The following is a 26117-nucleotide window of genomic DNA, read 5'->3' on the forward strand; positions in this document are numbered from 1 at the left end:
TATTATAACACACTTAAGATATATATATATATAAATTTTGCCTAAAAATTCCCCCTTTCTCCTACCACTACCCCAGATAAAGAATGGAGTCTTTGAGGGAGTAGAAACATATACTGTAGTGAGTTTTTTTTCTTTTTAGCATTTACCATTACACATCATCTTGTGTGCTTTGTGGGTTTTTTCCTAAACATTTCTCTGTATGTCTTTTTATTATTGTTTTCTGCCTTTGTCTCTTTTCTTTGTCCTTTGCTTTCTAAACTTCCCGCAATATTCCTTCCATCTCTTTTCCTGCCCTCTTATTTCTTCTCTCCCCTACATGTTGTCTCCTTTCTTTTCATTCAGGACTATGAGAGTAAATTGCAGGCCTTGCAGAAGCAGGTTGAAACCCGATCCCTAGCCGCAGAAACAACTGAAGAGGAGGAAGAGGAGGAAGAAGGTGAAATCTAGAGACAGAAACTTTCCTGTGTATATCTTTTTGGAGTTATATTATCAAATTAGTCATTTATGCATAATCAAAGCTGGATTCCTCATAGTGGGCCCTATCATTTATTGACATTTTACTGAGCCAGTTTATTGATGATTTAATAGATGTGCAGTGTTGAGAATCCAGGCTGTATTTTATGAGGTGGGGATGGGGGTGATAGTGTTCTTAGACCTTCACAAGGTTTCTGAACACATCTTCATATAAATGTCTTAGAAAGTTGCAGGGCACAGTGGCTCACGCCTGTAATCCAGCACTTTGGGAGGCCAAAATGGGTGGATCACTTGAGGTCAGGAGTTTGAGACCAGCCTGGCCAACATGGTGAAACCCCATCTCTACTAAAAATACAAAAATTAGCCAGGCATGGTGGTGCATGCCTATAATCCTAACCTCTTGGGAGACTGAGGCAGGAAAATTGCTAAAACCTGGGAGGTGGAGATTGCAGAGATCACCATATTGCACTGCAGCCTGGGCAGCAAGATTGAAACTCTGTCTCAAAAAAAAAAAAAAGAAAATTAGCCAGTCATGGTGGTGTGCACCTGTAGTCCTACCTACTTGGGAGGCTGAGGCAGGAGAATAGCTTGAACCAGGAAGGCAGACATTGCAGCAAGCCAAGATCGTGCTGCTGCACTCCAGCCTGGGCAACAAAGTGAGACTCTGTCTCAAAAAAAGAAAGTTTACATGTACTGCCTCATATTGCTGTAGATGTGATGTTTTTATATATGAATTGCAGATAAATATAGAGCTTAATCTTTGTTAAGACAGTCTGTTCAGTTTGCTGGCTAATGTCAGATTTCCAAGTGAGGACTTTGGAATGTGTCAGTGTACTTTGAAGACATTTCTGGCAAATTTCTAATCATAGTGCTAAGTCATGTTTGCCTATGTTAGGTTTTCCAGCATTTCTTAGCTGAGTTAGGGCTTTCATTATTACTTATTGCCTTATAATGCAGTATGAACACTTAACCACACTTCATTTTTCCACCCAATTTCTTGGCAGTCTCAAAGCTTCAAACTAACTTTGAAGGAACTCTTAATTTATGTATTAAATGTCTTATTTATTTATTCATTTTTGAGGCAGAGTTTTGCTCTTGTTACCCAGACTAGAGTGCAATGGCGCAATCTTGGCTCACTGCAACCTCCACCTCCTGGGTCCAAGCAATTCTCCTGCCTCAGCCTCCTAAGTAGTTGGGATTACAGGCATGCACCTCCACGCCTGGCTAATTTTGTGTTTTTAGTAGAGACAGGGTTTCACCATGTTGGTCAGGCTGTTCTCAAACCTGCTATGGCTTCCCAAAGTGTTGGGATTACAGGTGTGAGCCACTGCACCCAGCTAGTTTCTTATTTTTAATTAAGTGAAATGGTACCTTTTTTCTCTCTGTAGTAGAACAAAAAAAGAGAAATATATGAAGTCATACAGTGTATCAGGGGTCAGAGGTCAGGAGTTCGTCTTTCTTTTTTGAAACAGAGTCTCACTTTGTCACCCAGCCTTGAGTGCAGTGGTGCAATCTTGGCTCACTGCAACGTCTGCCTCCCAGGTTCAAGCAATTCTCATGCCTCAGCCTCCTGAGTAACTGGGACTACAGGCACACGCCATCACGCCTGACTGATTTTTGTATTTTTAGTAGAGATATAGTTTCACCATGTTGGCCAGGCTGGCCTCAAACCCCTGACCTCAGGTTATCTGCCCACCTCCGCCTCCCAAAGTGCTGGGATTATAGATGTGAGCCACTGTTCCCAGCCAGGAGTTTTTTGTTTTTTTTTTTTTTTAAGAAAGAGTTTTGTTGTTGTTGCCCAGGCTGGAGTGCAATGGCGCGATCTCGGCTCACTGAAACCTCTGCCTCCTGGGTTCAAGCGATTCTCCTGCCTCAGCCTCCCAAGTAGCTGGGATTACAGGCATGCACCACCACACACAGCTGATTTTGTATTTTTAGTAGAGATGGGGTTTCTCCTTGCGGTCAGGCTGGTCTCGAATTCCCAACCTGAGGTGATCCACCCGCCTTGGCCTCTCAAAGTGCTGGGATTACAGGTGTGAACCACCGCACCCGACCCAGGAGTATTTTTTTATTGTGGCCATATGTTATAATAATAATCTTTTTTTTACTCCACGAATGTTACAAAGTTGTCAGGAAAAAATAATAATATCTTTTTTTAAAAAAAAGAAAAATGTATTTCTTTGATGTACTATTTTAAATAAATTTAAAAGTAGGATTTTTTTTTTTTTGGTTTTTGTTTTGTTTTTGTTTTTGTTTTTTTAGTAGAGATGGGGTTTTTCCATGTTGGTCAGGCTGGTCTCAAACTCCTGACCTCAGGTGATCTGCCTGCCTCAGCCTCTTAAAGTGCTAGGATTACAGGTGTGAGCCACCATGCCCGGCCAAAAGTAGGATTTTTAAAGGTTTTCTGAAATGTATATATTGCTTTCCTAATATCAAAAGAATTTAGCAAGCTTTACTAAAAAGAAGAGAGAATAAAAACAGCTGAATGCAGAGAAACTAGAAAACACCATCTTGGTAAAAGAGATAGGCTAGAAGAGAGATGTAATTTTTATATAATTGTAAGATTGCTATTAAATATGCATCATTCATTCTTTCAGTTTCTTGGACACAGCATGAATTTGAGTTGGCTCAATGGGCCTTCCGGAAATGGAAGTCTCACCAGTTTACTTCATTACGGGACTTACTCTGGGGCAATGCCGTGTACCTAAAGGAGGCCAATGCCATCAGCGTGGAACTGAAAAAGAAGGTATGGAGCAGGAGAACACAGGAGATCTGGAGGCAAAGCTGAGCCTGCTGTGGGCGCATCTGGGCTCTCACCTTGAACTAACCTTTCTGGGGGAACTCAGCTGCTTTGTGCTGTAAAACAGCTTTATATATGTCTTTATTTAATATATGTGCCTGGAACACAGTAGGTACTAATTAAATTTTTGTTAAATAAAATTGAACAAAAAAAACAGAGACTGTATTCCTAACAAGAACTGGAGAAACATAGTAGTAGAAAAATGCTTCTCTTGGGTTTCTGAATAATTTTAATTTTCTTCTGCTTTTCTACCGTTAAGTTTGCACCTCTAAGTTTGGTACGCCCCTTTGCCACTGATCTGCTCCTCCTCTAGGGTCTGAGAGGCACTGTTGTGTAGTGGACAAGCACATGCACCCTGGACCCAGACAGTCCAGGTTCCAGCCCCAGCTCCACAAGTGGTGTTGACCCCAGAGGCTCTGTGCCTCCATTCCCCATCTACATAATGAGATTGGCAACAATACCTGGCACCAAGGGATTTTGTGAGGAATGAAAATGGGCATATGCATAAAGCACTTAAAATAGTACCTGGCATGGTAAAAGGCAATAAATGTTACTCATTTTTGTATTACCAAAACTTCACACCAAACCGTAGATTCTGTCTTCTGTATGCCCCACTGTTTATCAGTTTCTTCACTGCTAAGATTACAGTGGAAGACCATATTGTGTAGTAGGTAAGAGCACAGACTGCCTGACTTTGGGGAAATTAATTATCTTCTCATAGAACTAAATTACAGTTCTAGGGAATAAGATCTTCATTCATACTCTTGGCAGCCTTTCTCATTTTATAATTATTTATTAACCGCTCCTCTCCACAAGTAGACTAAAGGCAGTAACTGTCATTTTGTCTTACCGCTATGCATAGCATTTAATATTAAATAATAATTTGTTTAATAATTTCTTGGTGAAAAGATAGGTGGTAGTGAGAAATAAATGATGCGATGTTGTGAATCACTTACCTTATAATAAACACTTTTTTTTGAGACAGGTCTGGCTCTGTCGCCCAGGCTAGAGTGTAGTGGCACAATTATGGCTCACTGCAGCCTCCACATCCTGGCTTAGTTTGTAGAGACAGGGTCTCACTGTGTTGCCTACGCTGGTTCCAAACTCCTGGGCTAAGCTTCCAAAGTGCTGGGATTGTAGATGTGAACTTCGATGCCCAGCCTAAAAAACACTTTTAAGAGCAGTAATTGTAACTCTCTAAATTTAAAATGGGAAACCTTGCTGTGTTTCCATCCTCTCTCATTAGTGAGGCATTAGATGTGCATTTTGTGGTCCACCTTTTGGTCTCTGGTATAAGTTCTATAAAAGCCTTCATTCAGTCAATCAAAATATATTTATCAAGATTTTAGCCTGGGCGTGGTGGTTTGCACCTGTGATCTGAGCCCTTTGGGAGGCCAAGGCGGGTGGATCTCGAACTCAGGAGTTCTAGACCAGCCTGGGCAACATGGTGAAATCCCATCTCTACAAAAAATACCAAAAATTAGCTGGGCTGGTAATACATGCCTGTAGTCCCAGGTACGCAGGAGGCTGAGGTGGGAGGATCACCTGAGCCTAGGAATGGAGGCTACAGTGATCTGTGATTGCACCACTGCACCCAGCCTGACAGAGTGACAGGGTACAACCCTGTCCCTCTTGTGGCTCCCCCCAAAAAGATTCTAGTTTGAAGTTATGGTTATTCCCTATGACTGCTAACAGGTGGCCATATTTCTCAGTCACAAGATATTTATTGAGCACATACAACACATTCCACCTCTTTCCCATTGGGCATGATTGTATCGTCTCATCTCTGAAGCTTGCTTGATGAAAACCATTTGTCAATGGTTTATTCTTTCCATTCAGGTGCAGTTTCAGTTTGTTCTGCTGACTGACACACTGTACTCCCCTTTGCCTCCTGAATTACTTCCCACTGAGATGGAAAAAACTCATGAGGACAGGCCTTTCCCTCGCACAGTGGTAGCAGTAGAAGTCCAGGATTTGAAGAATGGAGCAACACACTATTGGTCTTTGGAGAAACTCAAGTATGAAAATATTCATAAAGGCTGATTGTTTTATTTAGGAAAAAACAATGACTTGCTTAAGTGGGCTCCCTCAAACTCTCCTCTCCAAGGTCACCGTTGCTTACTTCCTTGTACTTTCTAAATGCTGATGCTGGCCAATGATATTACCATCCGTTTTCTCTTAAGTGAATGAATTGTACTCCTCACACACCTCTGACATTTGTAGATATTTAAATTTACCCTCCGTAGACTCTCTTTTAAATTTTAAATATTCCAATTTCATGGTATTTCTATTTCAGATCTGGAACTTACTCATCTTTTCTATCCTGGACTTCAGGATGATCAATAATAAATATGGACGTTATAGCTTCTTTTACATTTAAGATGAGATATTTCCCCGTCTCAGTGTATTTAAGATGTCACGTACAGTTGACTTACAGTATTCCCCTTTTTGACTTTTCACTCAGTAGAGGATAGGTGGCTATTCTTGACTTTTGATGGCTTATCTCTAGACTCAGACACTTGGGATATTAAGTGTTGGTTTCTGTACTTTTGGCCTTCATTCTTTTCAAATAACAGTAAAGAGTGGGAGTAACTCCTTTTTTTTTTTTTAAGAAAATCTTGCATGGAAGATGCTTCCAAAGTTTAGTGTTGTCTCATTATACTAATCCAATGTGCTTCGTGTTTGCTAAATAGGCAGAGGCTGGATTTGATGCGAGAGATGTATGATAGGGCAGGGGAGATGGCCTCCAGTGCCCAAGACGAAAGCGAGACCACTGTGACTGGCAGCGATCCCTTCTATGATCGGTTCCACTGGTTCAAACTTGTGGGGAGGTATGTGATGATTTTGTTGATGTCTTCTTTTAAAAATAATGAATAGTTTTATTTTAAGTGTTTAAAACCTGAGCAGATACTATAAAAAGTTAAGAGGAAAAAACAAGTAAAAAGGCATCTGTAGTCTTCTTATATACTCACAACCACTGTGTCATTTGGTATATTTCCCTTCATTTATACTCAGTGGGCATATTTGTTTTGAGCAAACTTTCAGCCAAAGTATTTGAGTCTTCCCTGACTTTAAACTTACAAAATGTTCTGCAACTGATAAAGATAAATTTAAAAGGAAAAGAAAACTTGCACACAGTTTAAATTCATAGTACGGCTTATCAGACACAATCTCTTCATGATCTAATTTGTTCTTCCTTTTTTTAAAAAAAAAGTAATTCGTCCCACTTTAGTCATTGCAAGGGTGAATTCATTGTACTTTGGTATTCCCCTTCAGCCTCATTTTTTATACATTATTTTCATCACTTAATGAAAACACATAGTGCCTCTATGAGTTCATATTGAGTCAAGTTCTTAAAGATTTCGAATTTTCAAAGCAGGGAAATTTAAGTTTTGAGCTTATGATTTCAGAATTTGAGTTGCTTTTCGATTGCAAAAAACCCTGTAATGGTTTTTAAAGAGGCCGGGTAAAAAGGAGTTGCTGAAGTTATAGTATGTTGTGGAAATGAAGTAAATCTTTTCCACTCTACTCTGATAGGAAAATAGTTTTTTAGAGATGAATTAGCAAAGCACATGCTGCTTTGTCATATACCATTTCATCCATTTTGTTTTCTGCTCCAAGATGATGTCAGAATTTCAGTAAAGATTGAAAGCCTTCTTATTTCACTTTGATGTTGAGTGGGTTCTTTGAGGCCTAGACGCTGATCTTTTATGGGAACTGGAGAATGTAAACGTGTTAACACCATATTTACCTAGGATGGTCTACTCATATGTTTCCTTTGCTTTTCTTATTCTAAGGATCAGTCCTTACGTAACTTTTTCCACCCGCCCTTGTTCCCTTTCACCTGACCCAAATGATTTATGCTTATTTTATCCTTTTGCTTTTCCATTTGCTTTTATTGTGTTGATTCCCCAGTGGATTCTGTCCTGTTGGCACCTATTGCTTCCTGTTTAACCAACTATTCCTCTCTCCCTGGCTGTGTTAATTGGCGTTTTACCTGGTGTCTAGCTCCCCCATTTTCCACGGCTGTGTGAATGAGCGCCTTGCCGACCGCACACCCTCCCCCACTTTTTCCACGGCCGATTCCGACATCACTGAGCTGGCTGACGAGCAGCAAGATGAGATGGAGGATTTTGATGATGAGGCATTCGTGGATGACGCCGGCTCTGACGCAGGGACGGAGGAGGGATCAGATCTCTTCAGTGATGGGCATGACCCGTTTTACGACCGATCCCCTTGGTTCATTTTAGTGGGAAGGTTGGTGAGGTTATTGTGAGAAAGGCAAAAAGGGACCAGCTCTTGCTCTAAAGGCCTCCTTGCCTGTGCAATTTTGGGTAACCTTGCATTAGCCAATTAAACTCATGAATGCTCTTTTCCAAGTTCTCCAATACTTCAAGCTCTTTATCAGTGCTGATCTGGCTGAGAGAGTTCTCAGGCATTGTTGGTGAGGTTCTCAGGCATTGTTGGTGAGGTCCTCAGTCTACTCAGCACATTATGCAGCAATATATGAAGACTGCATGGAACACACCTTGTCTTAAATTGCCCAGTAATTTTGTTCTGAAGAAAGGAACCCCAAAGGAGAAAGTCAAACGTAAGAGTCAAACATAGTGGGTTCAGCGAATGGTATTATGGTCTAGTTATTTCCTTTTTAAAGGAATGTGATTGAAAAGCATACAGAGATAACACAAGAGAGGGAGCAGAGCAAGGCCAAGGTTTGGCTGAAGAACCTGTGGTACTGCAGGAATAAGAGGACAAAACTAGATTCAGGAGTAGACTTAAATTTATTTTTTGCTTAGTCTACTGAGTTCTAAAAAGAATCAGGAAAGTCAAGCTTCTCCTTTACCTAAAATGAATGCCTTTCTCTAGCCAGTTTAACTGAGCCTATCTGTAGATCTTTGGCATCTGCTAAAATTTTAACCTATAGGGTTTATAATGATAAAGCTCAGAAAATATCTATTCACCCCATCAACGATGAATATTGACCAGGCACGGTGGCTCACGCCTGTAATCCTAGCACTTTGGGAGGTTTAGGTGGGTGGATCACCTGAGGTCAGGATTTCGAGACCAGCCTGACCCATGAAACCTGTCTCTACTAAAAATACAAAAATTAGGCCGGGCGCGGTGGCTCACTCCTGTAATCCCAGCACTTTGGGAGGCCGAGGTGGGTGGATCATGAGGTCAAGAGATCGAGACCATCCTGGTCAACATGGTGAAACTCCATCTCTACTAAAAAGACAAAAAATTAACTGGGCATGGTGGTGCGTGCCTGTAATCCCAGCTACTCAGGAGGCTGAGGTAGGAGAATTGCCTGAACCCAGGAGGTGGAGGTTGCGGTGAGCCAAGATTGCGCCATTGCACTCCAGCCTGGGTAACAAGAGTGAAACTCTGTCTCAAAAAAAAAAAAAAATACAAAAATTAGGCCAGGTGTGGTGGCTCACACCTGTAATCCCAGCAGTTTGGGAGGCCGAGGTGGGTGGATTACCTGAGGTCAGGAGTTTGAGACCAGCCTGCCCAACATGACGAAGCCCTGTCTACTAAAAATAACAGAAGAATTAGGCAGACTTGGTGGTGAGTACCTGTAGTCCCAGCTACTCAGGACGCTGATACAGGAGAATTGCTTGAACCCAGGAGGTGGAGATTATAGTGAGCCGACAGCACGCCATTGCACTTCAGCCTGGGCGACAAAGTGAGACTCCATCTCAAAAAAAAAAAAAATTTGTTTGGTGCTATATGAAACTACTTTGTGTTAAGACTAGTTCACCAAACTGAGACATTGTCTCTGCCTCTCAGTTTGTGCATCCGTCAGTGATGCAGAACTCTGTATGCACGTGTTCATAATACTGGTGTCTTTGTCCATATCCAGTCTTCATGCTGTGGTAATTTTAATTACAAATTCTACAGTAGAGCACGCATTGTATTAACCAAACAGTATGTCCGGGTTTAAAAGTATTAAATTTAACTTTAATGGTACATTAGAACCACATATTGTTGAATCCTTTATAAATAAGGGTTAAATCGATAAGTGCCAGTTATCTAAAAATTAAAGGATAGCAAGTCTCCTGACCTAGTAGAGACATAAGTTTTAAAACTTATCTCACCAGGTGCAGTGGCTTACATCTGTAATCTCAGCAAGTCTGGAGGGTGAGGCCAGGAGTTTGAGACCAGAGTGGGCAACATAGTGAGACCCCGTCTCTTTAAAAATTTAAAAAATAGGCCAGGTGCGGTGGCTCATGCCTGTAATCCCAGCACTTTGGGAGGCTGAGGCGGGCGGATCTCGAGGTCAGGAGATCGAGATCATCCTGGCTAACACAGTCAAACCCTGTCTCTACTAAAAATATAAAAAATTAGTCGGGCATGGTGGCACATACCTGTAATCCCAGCTACTTTGGAAGCTAAGGCGGGAGGATAACTTGAGCCCAAGAGTTTGATGCTACAGTGAGCAATGATTGCACCACTGCACTTCAGCCTGTGGACAGAGCAAGACCCCAACTCTACCAAAAAATATAAAATGAAACAGAATTTATAGGCCGAGCATGGTGGCTCATGCCTGTAATCCTAGCACTTTGGGAGGCTGAGGCGAGTAGATCACAAGGTCAGGAGATTGAGACCATCCTGGCTAATATGGTGAAACCTTGTCTCTACTAAAATACAAAAAATTATCTGGACGTGGTGGCAGGCGCCCCTAATCCCAGCTACTTGGGAGACTGAGGTAGGGATAATCACTTGAACCCAGAAGGTGGAAGTTGCAGTGAGCTGAGGTCACGCCATTGCACTCCAGCCTGGGCAACAGAGTGAAACTCTGTCTCCAAAAAAAAAAAAAAAAAGAATGTATAATATGGTATTGGTCACATGGTGAGAACCTCAACTGATTTAGAATATAATCACTATTATGGAAAGGGGGGAAATAAAAACTTCTTTGATAGAAATGAAAGTCTCAAGTATAACTGTAGGTCATAATATTAGACAGTCTCTGGGTTTTCCAGTGGTGAAGGAGCATTTGGAATTCAGTTTTTCCATGAATAAACATAAAGGGATTACGTGGCCATGAATGTTGTTTTCTACTAGTGTATTGCCATGAATAGATACTTAGAATTTCACAGAAGCTGATTTTTATGAAAATAGAGAAAGATGTATACAGACAGTGGGACAGTAATGCTTGCTTTCTTTGATGGCTGCCAGTGTGCTTCAGCACACTTTTATCCTATTCTAAGGGAGTTAGAAGTTAGAACCCAGTTTCTGGCCATAAACTTTTTTCCCAGTGCCAATTACACAGCTTCTAAAACTGTTTATTTGGTTCTTTACCATTGCAGTGAAGAGTAGGCAGCTTCATCTTATGTAACATGGTGAGGAGAAGCCTGACCTAATTGTCAGGAGAAGCCTTGGGTTTTAGACCATCTCTGTCACTAGGACAAGCAACTTAAACTGAAGCCTTTTGGGCTCTCAAATGTAAAGCGAATGACAGATAGAAATAAAGAGCCTTAAAGACCTTTTTCAAATTTCATATTCTGTCATCTGCCCTAGTAAAATGGATTATCCTGAATAAGACTTCTAAGAAACATTTGTATTTTGAGCAAGTTGTATGGAAACTCAAGACCATCCCACTTAATGTGGAAATTAACTGACTTAAGATACATGTATTCTTTTCTCTCTAGTTTTATTTCTTTTAATCATATTAGATGTAAGTATAGGTATACAATCAATCTATTTTGATTTCCACATAAAATATTTATGGAGCTATGGCTCAGGAATTGACTTTTCCATTTGTTTAGGTTCCCAGGTTCTAACCTTGCAAGAAAGGACTGGGGGAGGAAGTGAAATTAGTAAATAGCAATTAGTAAAGTGAAGGATAATAACAATCAGTGAAGTGAAGGATAGCTTTCCATTTTTGCCCTTGACTACATTTCTCATCTACAAACAAAGTCTGTAATAATGCAATATCACTCAGTTGTGTAGTGGTCATTGTATGTGTAAGGGAAGTAACTACTTTCCTGTTTTTGTGATTCACAATATTGGATTTCCCCTATTGGCATATAATTGCAAATATAATTCACTTGTAAAATTTTTAGTTTCTGGCCAGGCTTGGTGGCTCATGCCTGTAATCCCAGCACTTTTGGAGGCCCAGGTGGGCAGAGATCACGAGGTCAAGAGTTTGAGACCAGCCTGGCCAACATGGTGAAACCCCATATGTACTAAGAATACAAACATTATCTGGGCATGGTGGTGTGTGCCTGTAATCCCAGCTGCTCAGGAGGCCAAGGCAGGAGAATTGCTTGAACCCTCGAGGCAGAGGTTGCAGTGAGTCAAGATTGAGCCACTGCACTTGAGCCTAGGCGACAGAGCAAGACTCCATCTTGTGGGGCAGGGGAGTTTATTTTCTTGTGAAATTTCATTAGTAAGTTTATTTTTCAGCCATGACTGCCTCTGGTAAACATTCTGGTAGCATTCTGGTAAACATTCTGCTTCTGGTAACATTCTTTATATTACAAGTGAAAAGAGCTTGTCCCTTTAGCTATTCTCTTATGGCATGCTGGGATGTTATGAACCATCCATCATAATTTGGGATGAAATGTAAAATATTTAAGCTAGTCGTCTGGGTTAAAAGGGAGTAAAAGATGATTATTCTGTGACCTCTCTGTACCTTAACTGGCACTCTTTCTGTAAGTAGCACCATAATTTTGCTGATTTTTCTTATCTTTATGTTGACCATTTGTTTCCCTTTTTGATGTAACTTCATACAACTTTCTGCTAACGCATCCTTTACATATCTCCCTCTCTCATCCCTGTTCTCCTTCAGTCTGCTAGGTCAAAGTATAAGGATTCTGAAAAATACAGAGTAATTATGAAAATTCTATTTAAAAAGCTTCAGAATATAATCTTTATATAGCATTGATTTGGAGCTAAGGACTATATTCTGGTAACATGACAAGGAGCTGTCTAGTGAATGTGTTATTATATAGTCATGGAGGTAAGGTCCCTGCCATAGAATTATGGAATTCTCTAAAAAGGGAAATCTATAATAATGCCTTCAGTATTCCCACACTTGGACTAGCCATTGCCATAGGCAGAAAGGCAATCTCATCTTTAGTGTGTGTGTAAACAGTACTTTTGTGGAATGTGTGCATTAATATGATGAACTTTCTTTTAAAAAAAAAAAGTGGCTGTTGTTTTTGGATAGCTGGTTTTTTTTGTTTTTTTGTTTTGTTTTGTTTTGTTTGAGTTGGGGTCTTGCTCTGTCACCCAGGCTGGAGTTCAGTGGTGCGATCTCAGCTCACTACAACCTCTGCCTCTTGGGTTCAAGCAGTTCTCTGACTCAGCCTCCCAAGTAGCTGGGATTACAGGCACCCACCACCACACCCAACTAATTTTTGTATTTTTAGTAGAGATGGGGTTTCACCATCTTGGCCAGGCTGGTCTTGAACTCCTGAACTTGTGATCCACCCACCTCGGCCTCCCAAAGTGCTGGGATTACAGATGCGAGCCACCGTGCCTGGCCCAAATAACTATTTTTAAGATAACAAATTAGATGTAGTTAGGAATCTAAATGTGTTCTATATAGTTAATATCCATTATGAGATGGCTCTGAAAAATTAGCCTAGTATAAGTTAGATGACTTTACTTTTCTGCTTCTGGTATAGCTTTAAGTAGAAGTGGAAGATTTTCCATTTTTCTGGAGACAGACAGAACAGAAAAATGATTTGCCTTTTATATTTCAGTAGAAGTGGAAGATTTTGTTCACTTACCAAATATTTATAGAATGGTCCACCCTCTGCAGACAGTGGTGAGCAAAGCCAGACATGGTTCCTGCCCTCACAGACTTACAGTTTGATGGGTGACACAGACATAAATTAAATAATTGCACAAATAAATAAATGTAAATTATAGCAATGATGAAATAGTTGTGTGTGTTGCCAGAGATCACATAATGTTGGGAGACCTGTTATGAGAAAGTGGTGTTTAAAATAAGACCTGAAGATGTGAAGAAACCAAAGGCATGAAGCCGGGTGCAGTGGCTCCCGCCTGTAATCCAAGCACATTGGGAGGCCGAGGTCGATAGATCACCTGAGGTCAGGAGTTCAAGACTAGCCTGGCCAACATAGTGAAACCCCATCTCTACTAAAAATGCAAAAAATTAGCCAGGCATGGTGGTGGGCACCTGTAATTCGAGCTACTCGGGAGACTGAGGCAGGAGAATCACTTGAACCTGGGAGCTGGAGTTTGCCATGAGCCTGAGATAGTGCCATTGCACTCCAGCCTGGGCAAAAAGAGTAAAACTCCATCTCAAAAAAATTAAAAAGACATCAAAGGCATGAGGTGGGCAGCAAGTGCAGAGAAGACTCCAGGCAGGGGACATGTGCGATGGCTCTTTAATGGCCCAGGCCTTCAAATGGGCAAGTCTAGCTGGGGTGCTCATAATAGAGGAGGGTGATCTGTGTATGTGTTGACTTTGAAAGTGAAATTATCCATTCAATACCTTATGCCAAATTCTTAGTCTTTTAAATTCTGTTGCAGTAGTAGTTGCTTAACGGTCCTGTTTATAATCCTTTTTAAAAGACTTTTCGTTCTTATATTTTTTTTAATACCAGAGCTTCAACTCTCTGTTTCTTAGCATTTCTCGCTCTCCTGCTTTGGAGCAGACTGAAAGGAAAATAGGCATTATTTCATCTGATTTAATGTTCATTTGCAGTTATTTTTCTTATATTTTTCATTCATATTTCATTTATGTTCTGAAGTCATATTAACATTTGTTTTTCTGTGATGTATTAGTCTGTTTTCATAATTTTCATTACTTCAAGTTGAAATCCCAAATATCTACTCCATCCTCTTCCTCTCTTTGTTTTTAAATAGATTTTAGAGCAGGAAAAGCATCAGATAAGCATGTGTGTCACTTGGTTTGGTTGGATTTATTGATGCAAGTATCTATCTTTGTCTTTTGTCTTACGTTCAAAGATCAGCATATACCAAATGGAAAGACAGGAATAATAATAGGAACTAGATTCTATTTGCCTTTCTAATTGGAATAAACACTCTTAAGCTTTGTGGCCACCAGTTTTTATCAGTTTTTTACAAAAGAGCTACAAAATAATGAAGAAAATACAAATGTGATAGGACTTTGCTAGTTTGCTTGAAATATAAAGTGTTAAAGCTATAATGTACCTTTTACTTACGCATTTCTGAATTAGGTTTTGAACTCTAGGAGCAAAAGCAAACCCTTTAGGCATCAACTGTCATCTTCTCCCTTAGCATTTATGTTGATGCCCATTCAGAGTCTCCTCTAGGCTTAGAACTCAAAAATTTCTGGCTGCACAGCCTCTCTGCTTGTATGTGACTGCTGACCTCACCTTGTTAGTCACCCTGCCTAATTTAAAATCGTTCTTTTTTAAATTTTTATTTATTTATTTATTTATTTTTTGAGACCGAGTCTCACCCTGTCACCCAGGCTGGAAAACAGTGTGTAATTTCGGCTCACCGCAACCTCCGCCTCCCCGATTCTCCTGCCTCAGCCTCCCAAGTAGCTGGGACAACAGGTGCCTGCCACCATGCCCAGCTAATTTTTATATTTTTAGTAGAGACAGTGTTTCGTCATGTTGGCCAAGCTGGTCTCGAACTCCTGACATCAGGTGATCTGCCTGCCTCAGCCTCCCAAAAAGCTGGGATTACAGGCCTGAGCCACCATACCCAGCCGATAATAGTCTTTGCGATGCAGTCTTGCTCTGTAGCCCAGGCTGGAGTGCAGTGGCACGGTCTCAGCTCACTGCAGCCTCTGCCTCCCGGGTCCCGGTTCAAGCAATTCTCCTACCTCAGCCTCCCAGGTAACTGGGATTACAGGCACAAGCCACCATGCCCAGCTAATTTTTGTATTTTTTAGTAGAGATGGGGTTTCACCATGTTGGCCAGTCTGGTCTTGAACTCCTGACCTCGTGATCCACCTGCCTTGGCCTCCCAAAGTGCTGGGATTACAGGCGTGAGCCACCGCGCCCAGCCAATAGTCATTTCTTAAAATAACAATAAAGACCCATAATGCTGTGATAAGGAATTTATTTTAGAGTTATTAACTGTATTTTGGCCCATTTCCCTTTCCCTTTTTGTCTCCTGGTTTCTGTTTTACCTATTGGGAAAAATGAAACAAAACCTTTTTATAGTTTCTTAAATTAAAAGGTTAAGCTCTTTAATGGGCTCCTCCTCAAACCTGTCCCTAGCTGTGTTCATAGAACAGTATCTTCAAAGTCTGCTTCCATTTGTTACTCTTCTCCCTACAGTAGTTAAGTTTTAGAGCATGATTTGGTATGTGTTGGTCTTCGTCAGCAGCTCTGCCAAGCATTTGCATTTGTTCATTCATTATCTGTGCTGAAAAGGCAGCTGGAGGCAAATCTGAGAGGATAGGACTGAGAAGGGGTCTTATGACAATGCCAGGAGTCAGCTTACAGTTGCAGGAAGATGTTCTGAGTGAATCTGAAAGCCAGCTTCTCTCTCCACGGGATGCTCTGATATTTGTCTCCTGGTTTTTGTCTCTAGGGCATTTGTTTACCTGAGCAATCTGCTGTATCCCGTGCCCCTGATCCACAGGGTGGCCATTGTCAGTGAGAAGGGTGAAGTGCGGGGATTTCTGCGTGTGGCTGTACAGGCCATCGCAGGTAGGTGACCCTCTTCTGAAATGAGAGCTGTGAGTTCTTTGTCTAGAGACAAAGCAAGCAAACTCCATGTGGGTCACGCTTATATTACACATACAAACTGTGAGGATCTTGTCTTCTTTGGAGAGAGCCTTTATTGCTCCTTTGTAGCAGTTGTTCCCAAGTATCATAAGTAGATCCTGCTTAGTCCATACTACTGCTATTTTGGAATAATGAGGTAAAGAGATTTCCTTTAGCATGTTAAAGATCAGCTCTTGCATTAACTATATAAAAGTCATTGGCCTTTTTTTTTTGAGACAAGGTCTCACTTTGTCGCCCAGGCTGGAGTGAAATGGTGCAATCATATTTCACTGCATCCTTCACCTCCAGACTCAGCCATCTTCCCACCTCAGCCACCTGAGTAGCTGGGACTACCAGGCGCACACCACCATGCCCAGCTAATTTTCAAGTTTTTTGTAGAGTTGGGGTCTCATTATGTTGCCCAGTATAGTCTCAAACTCCTGAGCTCAAGTGATCTTCCTGCCCTAGCCTCCCAAAGTGCTAGGATTACAGGTGTGGGACATTGCACTCGGCCAGTCATTGGCTTTTTGTTTTGTTTTGTTTCATTTTGGTTTTTTGAAACAGAGTCTCGCTCTGTCGCCCAGGCTGGAGTGCAGTAGCACAATCTTGGTTCACTGTACCCTCTGCCCCCTGGGTTTAAGCAATTCTCCTGCCTCACCCTCCAGAGTAGCTGGGACTACAGTTGCCCACCGCCATGCCCAGCTAATTTTGTATTTTTAGTAGATGGGGTTTCTCCATATTGGTCAGGCTGGTCTCAAACTCCTGACCTCAGGTGATCCGCCTGCCTTAGCCTCCCAGACTTTGTGCTGGGATTACAGGTGTGAGCCAATGCCTCCGGCCTGTTTTGTTTTGTTTTGAGACTGAGTCTCGCTCTATTGTCCAGGCTACAGCACAGTGATGCATTCTTGACTTAAACGTCAATCTCCACCTCCTGGGTTCAAGTGATTCTCATGCCTCAGCCTCCCAAGTAGCTGGGATTATAGGCGCCTACCACCACACTCAGCTAATTTTTGTATTTTTATTAGACATAGGGTTTCACTATGTTGGCCAGGGTGGTCTCAAACTCCTGTCCTCAAATGATCAGCCCACCTCAGCCTCCCAAAGTGTTGGGATTACAGGCGTGAACCACCACGCCTGGCCTGGCCTAAATAATGTATCTTAACTGTTTCATTAGTAACAAAGGATTTTTAGGCCTTTGTCTTGCTTAGTTTTTTTTCCTCAGGGTACTTATAATAGACATTTGTTTGGCTGCTGTTTTGTAATGCATGGATCAAGCTGATATAAGCTGGGTGTGGTGGCTCGAGCCTGTAGTCCCAGCTACTTGGGAGGCTGAGGCAGGATTGCTTGAGCCCAGGAATTTGAGGCCAACCTGGGCAACATAGTGAGATCCCCATCTCTTAAAAAAAAGTTGAAAACAAAGATTTAGTATTTTCCATTTTTCTATGATCCAGTCTATGTTCTGAGGAAAAAATGTGGTCATTTTCTGTAATCTTTCTGTCTTAATTCTCAAATACTGTGCTGTGTCCAGTGACCTTTCAGCCTCTCCTCCATGGAAACCTGTGACACAATCACCAGTGTTGAGTATATAAAAGTTTCCATCATAAGTACAATATAAAATTTTCAAATACTTGTTGGGTATTATTGACTATTGCCAGCATGGAAGGAGTCAGTATTTCTAGGTATGACATTTCAGCAGTCTCAAGAATAAAACCGATTCTTTATTGACTAGTCTTATTTGAACTGAGGTAGTTGGATAAATCTACATGAATAGAGCATGAAGCAGCCCAAAGTTTTATTACTTTGGTATCATTTTCTCATGCAAAAGGATTTTATTTTATAATCCAGTAAGAGCCTTTTCCCTTCCTCCCCCTGTGTAGTCTCACTCAATTCTTGCTAATTTTTTTTCTGCTTCAGCGGATGAAGAAGCTCCTGATTATGGTTCTGGAATTCGACAGTCAGGAACAGCTAAAATATCTTTTGATAATGAATGCTTTAATCAGGTGAGAAACCATCAGGAAGAAGGAAAACCCTGTGGAAAGAGAAAGAAGTAGAATGAATTTAGGAGAAAAATGTTCAGCATTGGAGATCAGTTCCCCTACAAAACTAAAAAATATAGAGTGTTGGTTGCCAGAGAGTAGTTGAATAAAATATGGAACATGCCTAACAATTATGAAGGTAAAGGTGTACAGACCCAACATTCATATTTTATTCGTTGCCTTTCCTCAGACAGTGCTCAGTCCATATAATTTTCCAATCACTGTTTATTTGTTGAGCAGATAACAGAAGTTAGGCAACTGGGGGAAGATATGTATTTATACTACTTTATCATGTACCTGCTCCTGCCTTGTTTTCAGAGTGACTTTTCATCTGTTGCAATGACTCGTTCTGGTCTATCCTTGGAGGAGTTGAGGATTGTGGAAGGACAGGGTCAGAGTTCTGAGGTTATCAGTCCTCCGGAAGAAATCAATCGAATGAATGATTTGGGTATGTAGAGAGAGTTTACTGTGCTTGGGGACATTTTCAACAAAGGGAAAATACCATTATTAAGGGACATAGTGGCCTTCATCAACTGGGAAAGAATGCCCAATTCTTCATCAACTGGGAAAGAATGCCCTTCATCAATTGGGAAAGAATGCCCAGTTCCCTCCTCTGCATTATTTGAACCATCTGTGTGTTCATTTGACCCTCTTTAGATTTGAAGTCAAGCACTTTGCTGGATGGTAAGATGGTAATGGAAGGGTTTTCTGAAGAGATTGGCAACCACCTGAAACTGGGCAGTGCCTTCACTTTCCGAGTAACAGTGTTGCAGGCCAGTGGAATTCTCCCAGAGTATGCAGATATCTTCTGTCAGTTCAAGTAAGCTGCCCCTTTGCTCTCCCTCCCAGCTAGCTGCTAACCAAGGTGACATCTTTTGTGCACTGCAGAGTGCTTTATGGTTGTGAGGGATTAACACTCTTGAGAAAAAGACTAACCAGTCTCTGAAGGAAAACGCTTTCATCACTCCAATGGGAGTGAGAACCGGAAACCTGTCCTGGAATGCAACAGGGTTCCCTGGCGAGAGGAGCATGCCACATGTCCTACTACAGGGGTCTGCTGTGGGTGGACTCCCTTTACCAGGAATGGAGGGTCTGATCAGATAAGCCTGTTGATGAGTCTGTCTAGTCCTCTTCATGTTGAAATGTGTTATTAATAAGTCTGAAAACAATGACTTATCTAGCCACCAATTATGCCTATTTAATACTCTGGGAAAAGGCAAATTTAAACAGTGTAAAGAAGGATAAATTCTATGTCAACTGAAAAAAGCTAGTATGTAGAGAAGATGTGACACCTCTCATTTCTCATCTATGTAGGACTTGCTATGTCCTGCAGCCCTCTCAGACCCAGTGCTCTGGGATGCTTTCTTCTCAAGACTGCCCCAGGAAAACACTTTTTTGGGAATCTTTTTTTTTTTTTTTTAATTGTACTTTAGGTTCTGGGGTACATGTGCAGATTTTTTTTGGAATCTTAAGTTTTAATACCTCCAAACTTCAGTATGTCTTTTCAGTACTTGGAAAGGGTCACAGTAGGAGATTGAAGTCTCACCCCTCCATACCTACAGCCCTCAGTTTGCCACTGGTGCCACCAAGAGGCTGCTTTGGGTTCTGCCATCCCTCTCCCCTCAGAATGTGCCTTGGCCTTCCCATAGGTCCTAGTGCAGTTTACAAAGCTTTTTATAGGTTTTATCCCAGAAAATTGAGTTAAATGTGATCTGAATTAAATGTGATCACTATATAGTAGGCCACTTATATCATTTGCTACAACTCATAATGGTTGAAATATTACCCAGGGAGCACTGACTGCACCTGTTTAATGTGTTTTCACTCACACCCCTCAAACTTAGGACAGGATAGTATTGACCAGATTAATCTGTTTTTTGAAACTGTCACTATTATTCTAATCAGGCAACTGATACTTTTTATGGAAAACATCTGTTTGGTTAACTGATGTCTGAAGTGACAATAATGGTGAGTTGGCCTTTGTTCTAAAATCTCCTAAAAAGAGCAGCATCTCTCCGCCTGGTGTTAGCTCTGGAGGAAAGGGCATGTTGCTTGTATTGAAAGGAGCCTCAGGCCGGGCACGGTGGCTCACGCCTATAATCCCAGCACTTTGGGAGGCTGAGGCTGGTGGATCACCTGAGGTCGGTTTCACCAGCCTGACCAGCGTGGTGAAACCACATCTCTACTAAGAATACAAAAGTTAGCCGGGCATGGTGGCGCATGCCTGTAATCTTAGCTACTTAGGAGGCTGAGGCAGGAGAATTGCTTGAACCCGAGAGACAGAGATAATCGCCTGAACCCAGGAGACAGAGGTTGCAGTGAGCCGAGATCATGCCATTACACCCCAGCCTGGGCAACAACAACAACAACCACAAAAAAGCCTCCAAGGCTTATAGTCGCTCCTCTGGCCTGTTCTGGAAAGGTATAGCTGCAGAGCACTGTGAATGTGAATGAGTTCACCTGTCGCCAGGGAACTCCAAGAGTGCCGCAGTGCCAGCAGTACAGGCATCAGGGATTTGGAGCACTTCGCAAAAGCATGCTAGTGTTCTCAGACATGGTGAACTAATTTGAATGACAAGTTCATACTGCTGGTCTCTCTCGGTCCCGCCATTCAAAATATTTTCTTTTTCTCCATTTTTTCTTGACAGAAGGGGTATCCTTCTGATGGATTTTTCTATCTGGCAGTAAATCTTTGTGTTGGGTCCTCTTTAACTGTGCAGTTCTTTTTATTTCAGACTAATAAGAGAGAGAGAGAGAGAAATAAAATCTTACTGTCTGAGAAGAACTATTTAGCCCATTGGTTCAACAAATTTTTCCAGAGTATCTTCTATGCGTCGAGACCTGTGGGAAAACACTTGCTGTCTGGTGGGGAGAGAGGCATATAAATACATTATTACAGTGAAATCATTGCTATTAAGGAAAAACAGGTTATTAATAAAGTGGAACACAAAACTGTCAGGGTAAGTTAGGGAAGACTTCCTGGAAGAGGTGACGTTTGAATCCACAACAGGCTCTTAAGGTAACTTATGCAGCCACAGGCTTTTGTACTAACCGTAGAAGCTTGAGTCTGCCAAATTTTTTATATTTAAAATGACATTGTTTTTATTTTTTAGTAAAAAGCTTTTACAAAGGAAGAGGAGTTAATTGAATTTACTTTTCACTCTCTCTAAAGCATTCTTGCATATACATCCATATGGCTAAGCGATGAGGGTCAGTTAATTTTTCGGTCATTTTTGAAATAAAATCTAAAATGCTCTCTGTGTGATAAGGAAAAGGTTCTTGACAAGGGAATGTAAATAACTTAGTTAAAGAATTGCCTAAGTGGAATGCTTCTTTCTCTAGGATCCAAATTGGGCTCTTAAAACAGATTCTGATAAAATCATTTAGCGCAGTGTTAACGAGTCTTTTTATTTTTTTTGTGAAGCTTTTTGCATCGCCATGATGAAGCATTCTCCACAGAGCCCCTTAAAAACAATGGCAGAGGAAGTCCCCTGGGCTTTTATCATGTGCAGAATGTAAGTGATGTGGACATTTTTGCCAAACATATGTTTTTCTGGTACCATGGCTTTCTCAGCCCAGGAAGGGTGATAAGAAGAGGTACAAGTCTCTGGCTGTGCAGGGGGAGAGTAGACAATAGAGGGCATGGCTAGAGTGTGGACAATAGAGGGTGAGGTCATCCACAGTGGTCTGAGCAGCACGCCTTCTTGTCTCAATTACAATGGGCCTAGTGAGTGGAAAGTGGGTTGGTCTGCCAATAAAATCTTCCATCAGTTTGAATGCAGTGAGTTGTTTTAGTGTTTCTGTCCTAGAAAAATAAGCATGTTTAATAAGAGTTTGTTAAAGTGAATGCATTCTCCTTGTAACTCTAAGATACTTATGTTGCTCGATTGCAAATAACATAAAAAATATCAAATACCTTCTGTAGCTAAATTAAGATTTAGAGTCTGTTTTCCTTGCAACCGATAGTATGATTAACACTTTAATGCCCTTTACAACTGTTTTCCTACGTGGAGTAAGAAAACAGACCTTCCATCTTTAACATGAAATTTCACTCAAACTCATCCTCCTCATCACAATAGCTAACATTCGCTGAGAGTTTATTTTGTGTTAGTCACTGTTTTGAGAGTTTTTGTGTAATTTAATTTTTACCTTTATACCAATGATTAAGATAATCCCTGTGTTAACTGAGATAACTGAAGCATAGAGCAATTAAAGTCACTCATCAGGCCGGGAACTATGGCTCACATCTCTAATCCCAGCACTCAGGTGGATCACTTGAGGTCAGGAGTTTGTGACCAGCCTGGCCAATATGGTGAAACCCTGTCTGAGGCATGAGAATCGCTTGAACCCAGGAGAGGGAAGGAGGTTGCAGTGAGTCTAGATTGCACCACTGCACTCCAGCCTGGGTGACAAAGGGAGACTACATCTCAAAAAAAGAAAATAAATAAATAATAAAAATAAAGTTACTCATCAGTGTTACAAGAGGCAGAGATGGGACATAAACCCAGAGAAATGTAGCTCTAGCATTCAGGATCTTCACTACTACAAGAAACTGCCTCTCATTCTCTTGATAACCCTGTTTGCTCTCTAAGAGAGGAAAGGAGAACTCCAAAGATGGAACAAGCAAACACAAAATATGCTATCTTCTTTTTCATGCTTGTATAAATATAAGCAAGCACGTATCTGATAAACTTTGATCAGCTGCTGTGCACAAGGATTGTGCCTGACAACTGGGAAATGCAGATGAATCTCAGATGCTCCCAAGGAGCTTAGAATTACGATAAGGGAAATGAGATGCATATGTTAAAAAGTCGTGCAAGATGGACATGAGAAAATATTCACTAAATGCAGTGGGAGTGGAGTGGGAGTAGAAAAGGGAAACTTTTTTTTTTTTTTTTTTGAGACAAAATCTCACTCTGTCGCCCATGCTGGAGTGCCGTGGCTTGATCTTGGCTCACTGCAACCTCTACCTCCCAGGTTCAAGTGATTCTCCTGCCTCAGCCTCCTCAGTAGCTGGGATTACAGGCACCCACCACCATACCCAGCAAATTTTTTATATTTTTAGTAGAGATGGGGTTTCACTATGTTAGCCAGGATGGTCTCGATCTCCTGACCTCCTGATGCCTGCCTCGGCCTCCCAAAGTGCTGAGATTGCAGGCGTGAGCCACCATGCCCAGCAAAAAAAATTTTTTTAATTAGCCAAGCATGGTGGTGCATGCCTCTAGTCCTAGCTACTCAGAAGGATCAGTGAGGCAGGATTGCTTGAGCCCAGAAGGTTGAGGCTGCATGAGCTTTTTTTCGTGCTACTGCATTCCAGCCTGGACTACAGATCAAGACCTTGTCTCAAAAGAAAACCCCAAAAAATAGTACTAAAGTTCTGATTGAAGCAAAATGTGTATTTTCTTAAAATCTTTTCCTAATCTTTCTTGGCTTTAGATCGCAGTGGAGGTCACTGAATCATTTGTGGATTATATCAAAACCAAGCCTATTGTATTTGAAGTCTTTGGGCATTATCAGCAGCACCCACTTCATCTGCAAGGACAGGAGCTTAACAGGTTTGGATCAGATGAACAAACATTTTTGATGGTATTTTGATTTTTAGTTTCTCATTTGCTAGAAAGGAAGAAATCTTTTGAGGGATTAAGATAACTAAGTTTTCTATATATCCTGTTTCCTCTTTAGAAGTTTTACCGTCTTTTAGCCACCTAATCGCTGACTTTAGATAAAGCAAATTGTATTTTGACCGGGTGACCTCAAATACCATATTTTTGTAGGAAGAGACTTTGAATAGAGTAGAAATTTGAGGTAATAGGAATATAACATGAAAATTGTATATAATTGTTCCTAATGCCCACAGCTTTGTGAAACAGAAGCTCAAATTACAGTCATCAAAACTGTTGAGGAAAGCAACAGTGGGGCCTTTCTGATGATGGCAGAATGTTGGTGTTGACAGAAGAATTTTCGTATTTCGTTTATTAGCTAAGACTTAGAGGGAGACATTTTTAAAATGAGATTTAGCCTGTTTCACCATCTAGGATTATCTCTATTATCTGGCATTATGCCAGAATTGAAAATGTGAAAGTCTGCTTCTCTAAAGGGAATTCAAACATGCTATTGATATAAACGTCCAAGTCTTTGTAATCTTTTTCTTTCCCTTGAAAAAAAAACAGAGTTTCTTGATTTCTACACTGCAAATAGTCATTACAAAAAGTTTTTCTTCTTTTAAATAAGTTCACACAAAGAGAAGTAGAAAGCGATGGTAGTGACCGGCAAGAGGAATAATAATTACTTTCATCTTAATGTCTGTGTGCCAGTTCTGTTTACATTAACGTTGGAAAACTCCAACGTGGAATCCAGCACCTCAAATCTGCAAGTGGAATGTCTTGAGATAGGCACATGGAAGTCAAAGTTTCTTTCTTTTTTCCCTCTTTTAGGAGCTATACAGAAAAAGCTGTTTGCCCTCCGTACTGTCACAGAACTTTTACATACATTCTCACTCCAGTTGTGAAAGGCCTAAAGAGAAGGAAATTCAATTTGCAGTCCAGCATAAAGAGCAGAATTTCTGAAATAAGTAACTCTTTATAGTTTTGAGCTTTGTATTCCTTTCTTTGCAGTCCGCCTCAGCCGTGCCGCCGATTCTTCCCTCCACCCATGCCGCTGTCTAAGCCAGGTGAGCACTCGCTTCAGTTTCTGCATGATGATCTCTGTGTGAATACATTCTTATTCTGAGTGACTTTTCAAATAGAAATTGTGTTTGAATTCCTATTCTTCTATGTATCCACACTTATTCCTGCTCCTCTTGTATATATCTAGTAGGAACTACAGTTCCTAGTTCCTGATTTGAAATAATAAGTAAGGGCTGGGTGCAGTGGCTCACGCCTGTAACCCCAGCACTTTGGGAGGCAAAGGCGGGTGGATCACCTGAGGTCAGGAGTTCAAGCCCAGCCTGGCCAACCTGGTGAAACCCCGTCTCTACTAAAAATACAAAAATTAGCCAGGCATGGTGGCACACACTTGTAATCCTAGCCGTTTGGGAGGCTGAGTTAGGAGAATCACTTGAACTGGGGAGGTGGAGGTTGCAGTGAGCCAAGATCACAACATTGCACTCCAGCATAGGCAACAAGAGCAAAACTCTCAAAATAAAAAGTAAGAAACAGTAGGGGGCCTTATCTACCAACTCTCTGGTCTTCTATTTGCAGATTTTGATAATCACTCTGTTCCTAAATCTTTAAGCTTTGTATGTAACTTCCCATAACTGTCAGGTGACTAGGCATTTCTTTGCATAGAAAATTTATTCTGCATGTTCAATGATCTTGTTTTGATTTTTCTTTGTTTACTTTTGTCCTTTTTCCTCACTGCCCATTCAACTTCCCACCCCACCCTGTGCTCACTCTCCACCCTCTGTATTCCCCATCTTCATCTGCCTTCAGACCATGAGAGAAAGATTGAGCTGATTCGGTTTCTCGTGTCTGGCTATGTGAATGTGCATGTGTTGGACACATTTTCTGAGCACGCCAGCGTGCTTGCATCCTCCGCTATTGCCACCTTCCAGGATGAGGCTGACCCATTGCTGCCTTTTCTCTTTCTGCCAGTTCCCAGCTGCCAGAGCGAGAGGGTACCCAAACGAGATGGTTAGTAGCTGAATTAGCTCCACCTTAGATGTAGAACCAACCTCAGGTGCTTGTCCTGAAGCCTGGCTCTTTGCATATGAAACACTGACATTTTGGTTTGCAACTTGAGCTGAATATACAGTCCAGCACATTTTCAAGATTGTATCACATTTTCTTCCTAGAGATTTGGGAAGCACCTTCTCTGCATGTCCCTCTTTCACATCACCATAGCAGTGGGGAGGTCCGTGCGTTTGTTTGTATGGATTCTTTGCAATAGTATTTTTAATTTTGAAGATTTTACTAGTAGTTGGTTTTGTTAGAATACTTCTGGTATTGCTTTCTGACCCTTAGATGACTGCCAGGATTACTTACCCTGTTTTCTTTCTCACTAGCATCACCAACTCATGTGAAACTCAGCGGGGCTGAATACTGCTGATAGGGTATACATATGAATAATGCTAAATAATTCATAAAGCCCCTTTATATACATTATGTTAGTGGATCTTCA

At 41.2% G+C, this 26117-nt stretch overlaps 1 protein-coding gene across 19 annotated transcripts in view; it reads left to right on the top strand.

The window, feature by feature from the left end:
- The window catches only part of KIF1B (kinesin family member 1B), a 179488-nt gene that overhangs the window by 112870 nt on the left and 40501 nt on the right, over window positions 1-26117 (top strand). For 9 of the 19 annotated variants that reach the window (XM_021669855.2, XM_064363234.1, XM_064363241.1 and 6 more), the window contains 13 exons: window positions 343-436; window positions 3072-3220; window positions 5114-5292; window positions 5968-6105; window positions 7283-7531; window positions 15788-15906; window positions 17878-17963; window positions 18318-18447; window positions 18657-18819; window positions 21424-21514; window positions 23436-23554; window positions 24614-24669; window positions 25592-25630. In XM_021669855.2, coding sequence (XP_021525530.1) covers window positions 343-436; window positions 3072-3220; window positions 5114-5292; window positions 5968-6105; window positions 7283-7531; window positions 15788-15906; window positions 17878-17963; window positions 18318-18447; window positions 18657-18819; window positions 21424-21514; window positions 23436-23554; window positions 24614-24669; window positions 25592-25630 — 1612 coding nt within the window. The remainder of the gene's footprint in view (window positions 1-342; window positions 437-3071; window positions 3221-5113; window positions 5293-5967; window positions 6106-7282; window positions 7532-15787; window positions 15907-17877; window positions 17964-18317; window positions 18448-18656; window positions 18820-21423; window positions 21515-23435; window positions 23555-24613; window positions 24670-25591; window positions 25631-26117) is intronic. The other 10 variants (XM_064363237.1, XM_064363240.1, XM_064363245.1 and 7 more) reach the window with 3 other exon arrangements.

The sequence above is a fragment of the Aotus nancymaae genome, unplaced genomic scaffold (genome assembly GCF_030222135.1).
Source record: "Aotus nancymaae isolate 86718 unplaced genomic scaffold, 86718_ANA_hifiasm-v0.15.2.pri h1tg000053l, whole genome shotgun sequence".
Lineage (NCBI taxonomy): Eukaryota > Metazoa > Chordata > Mammalia > Primates > Aotidae > Aotus > Aotus nancymaae.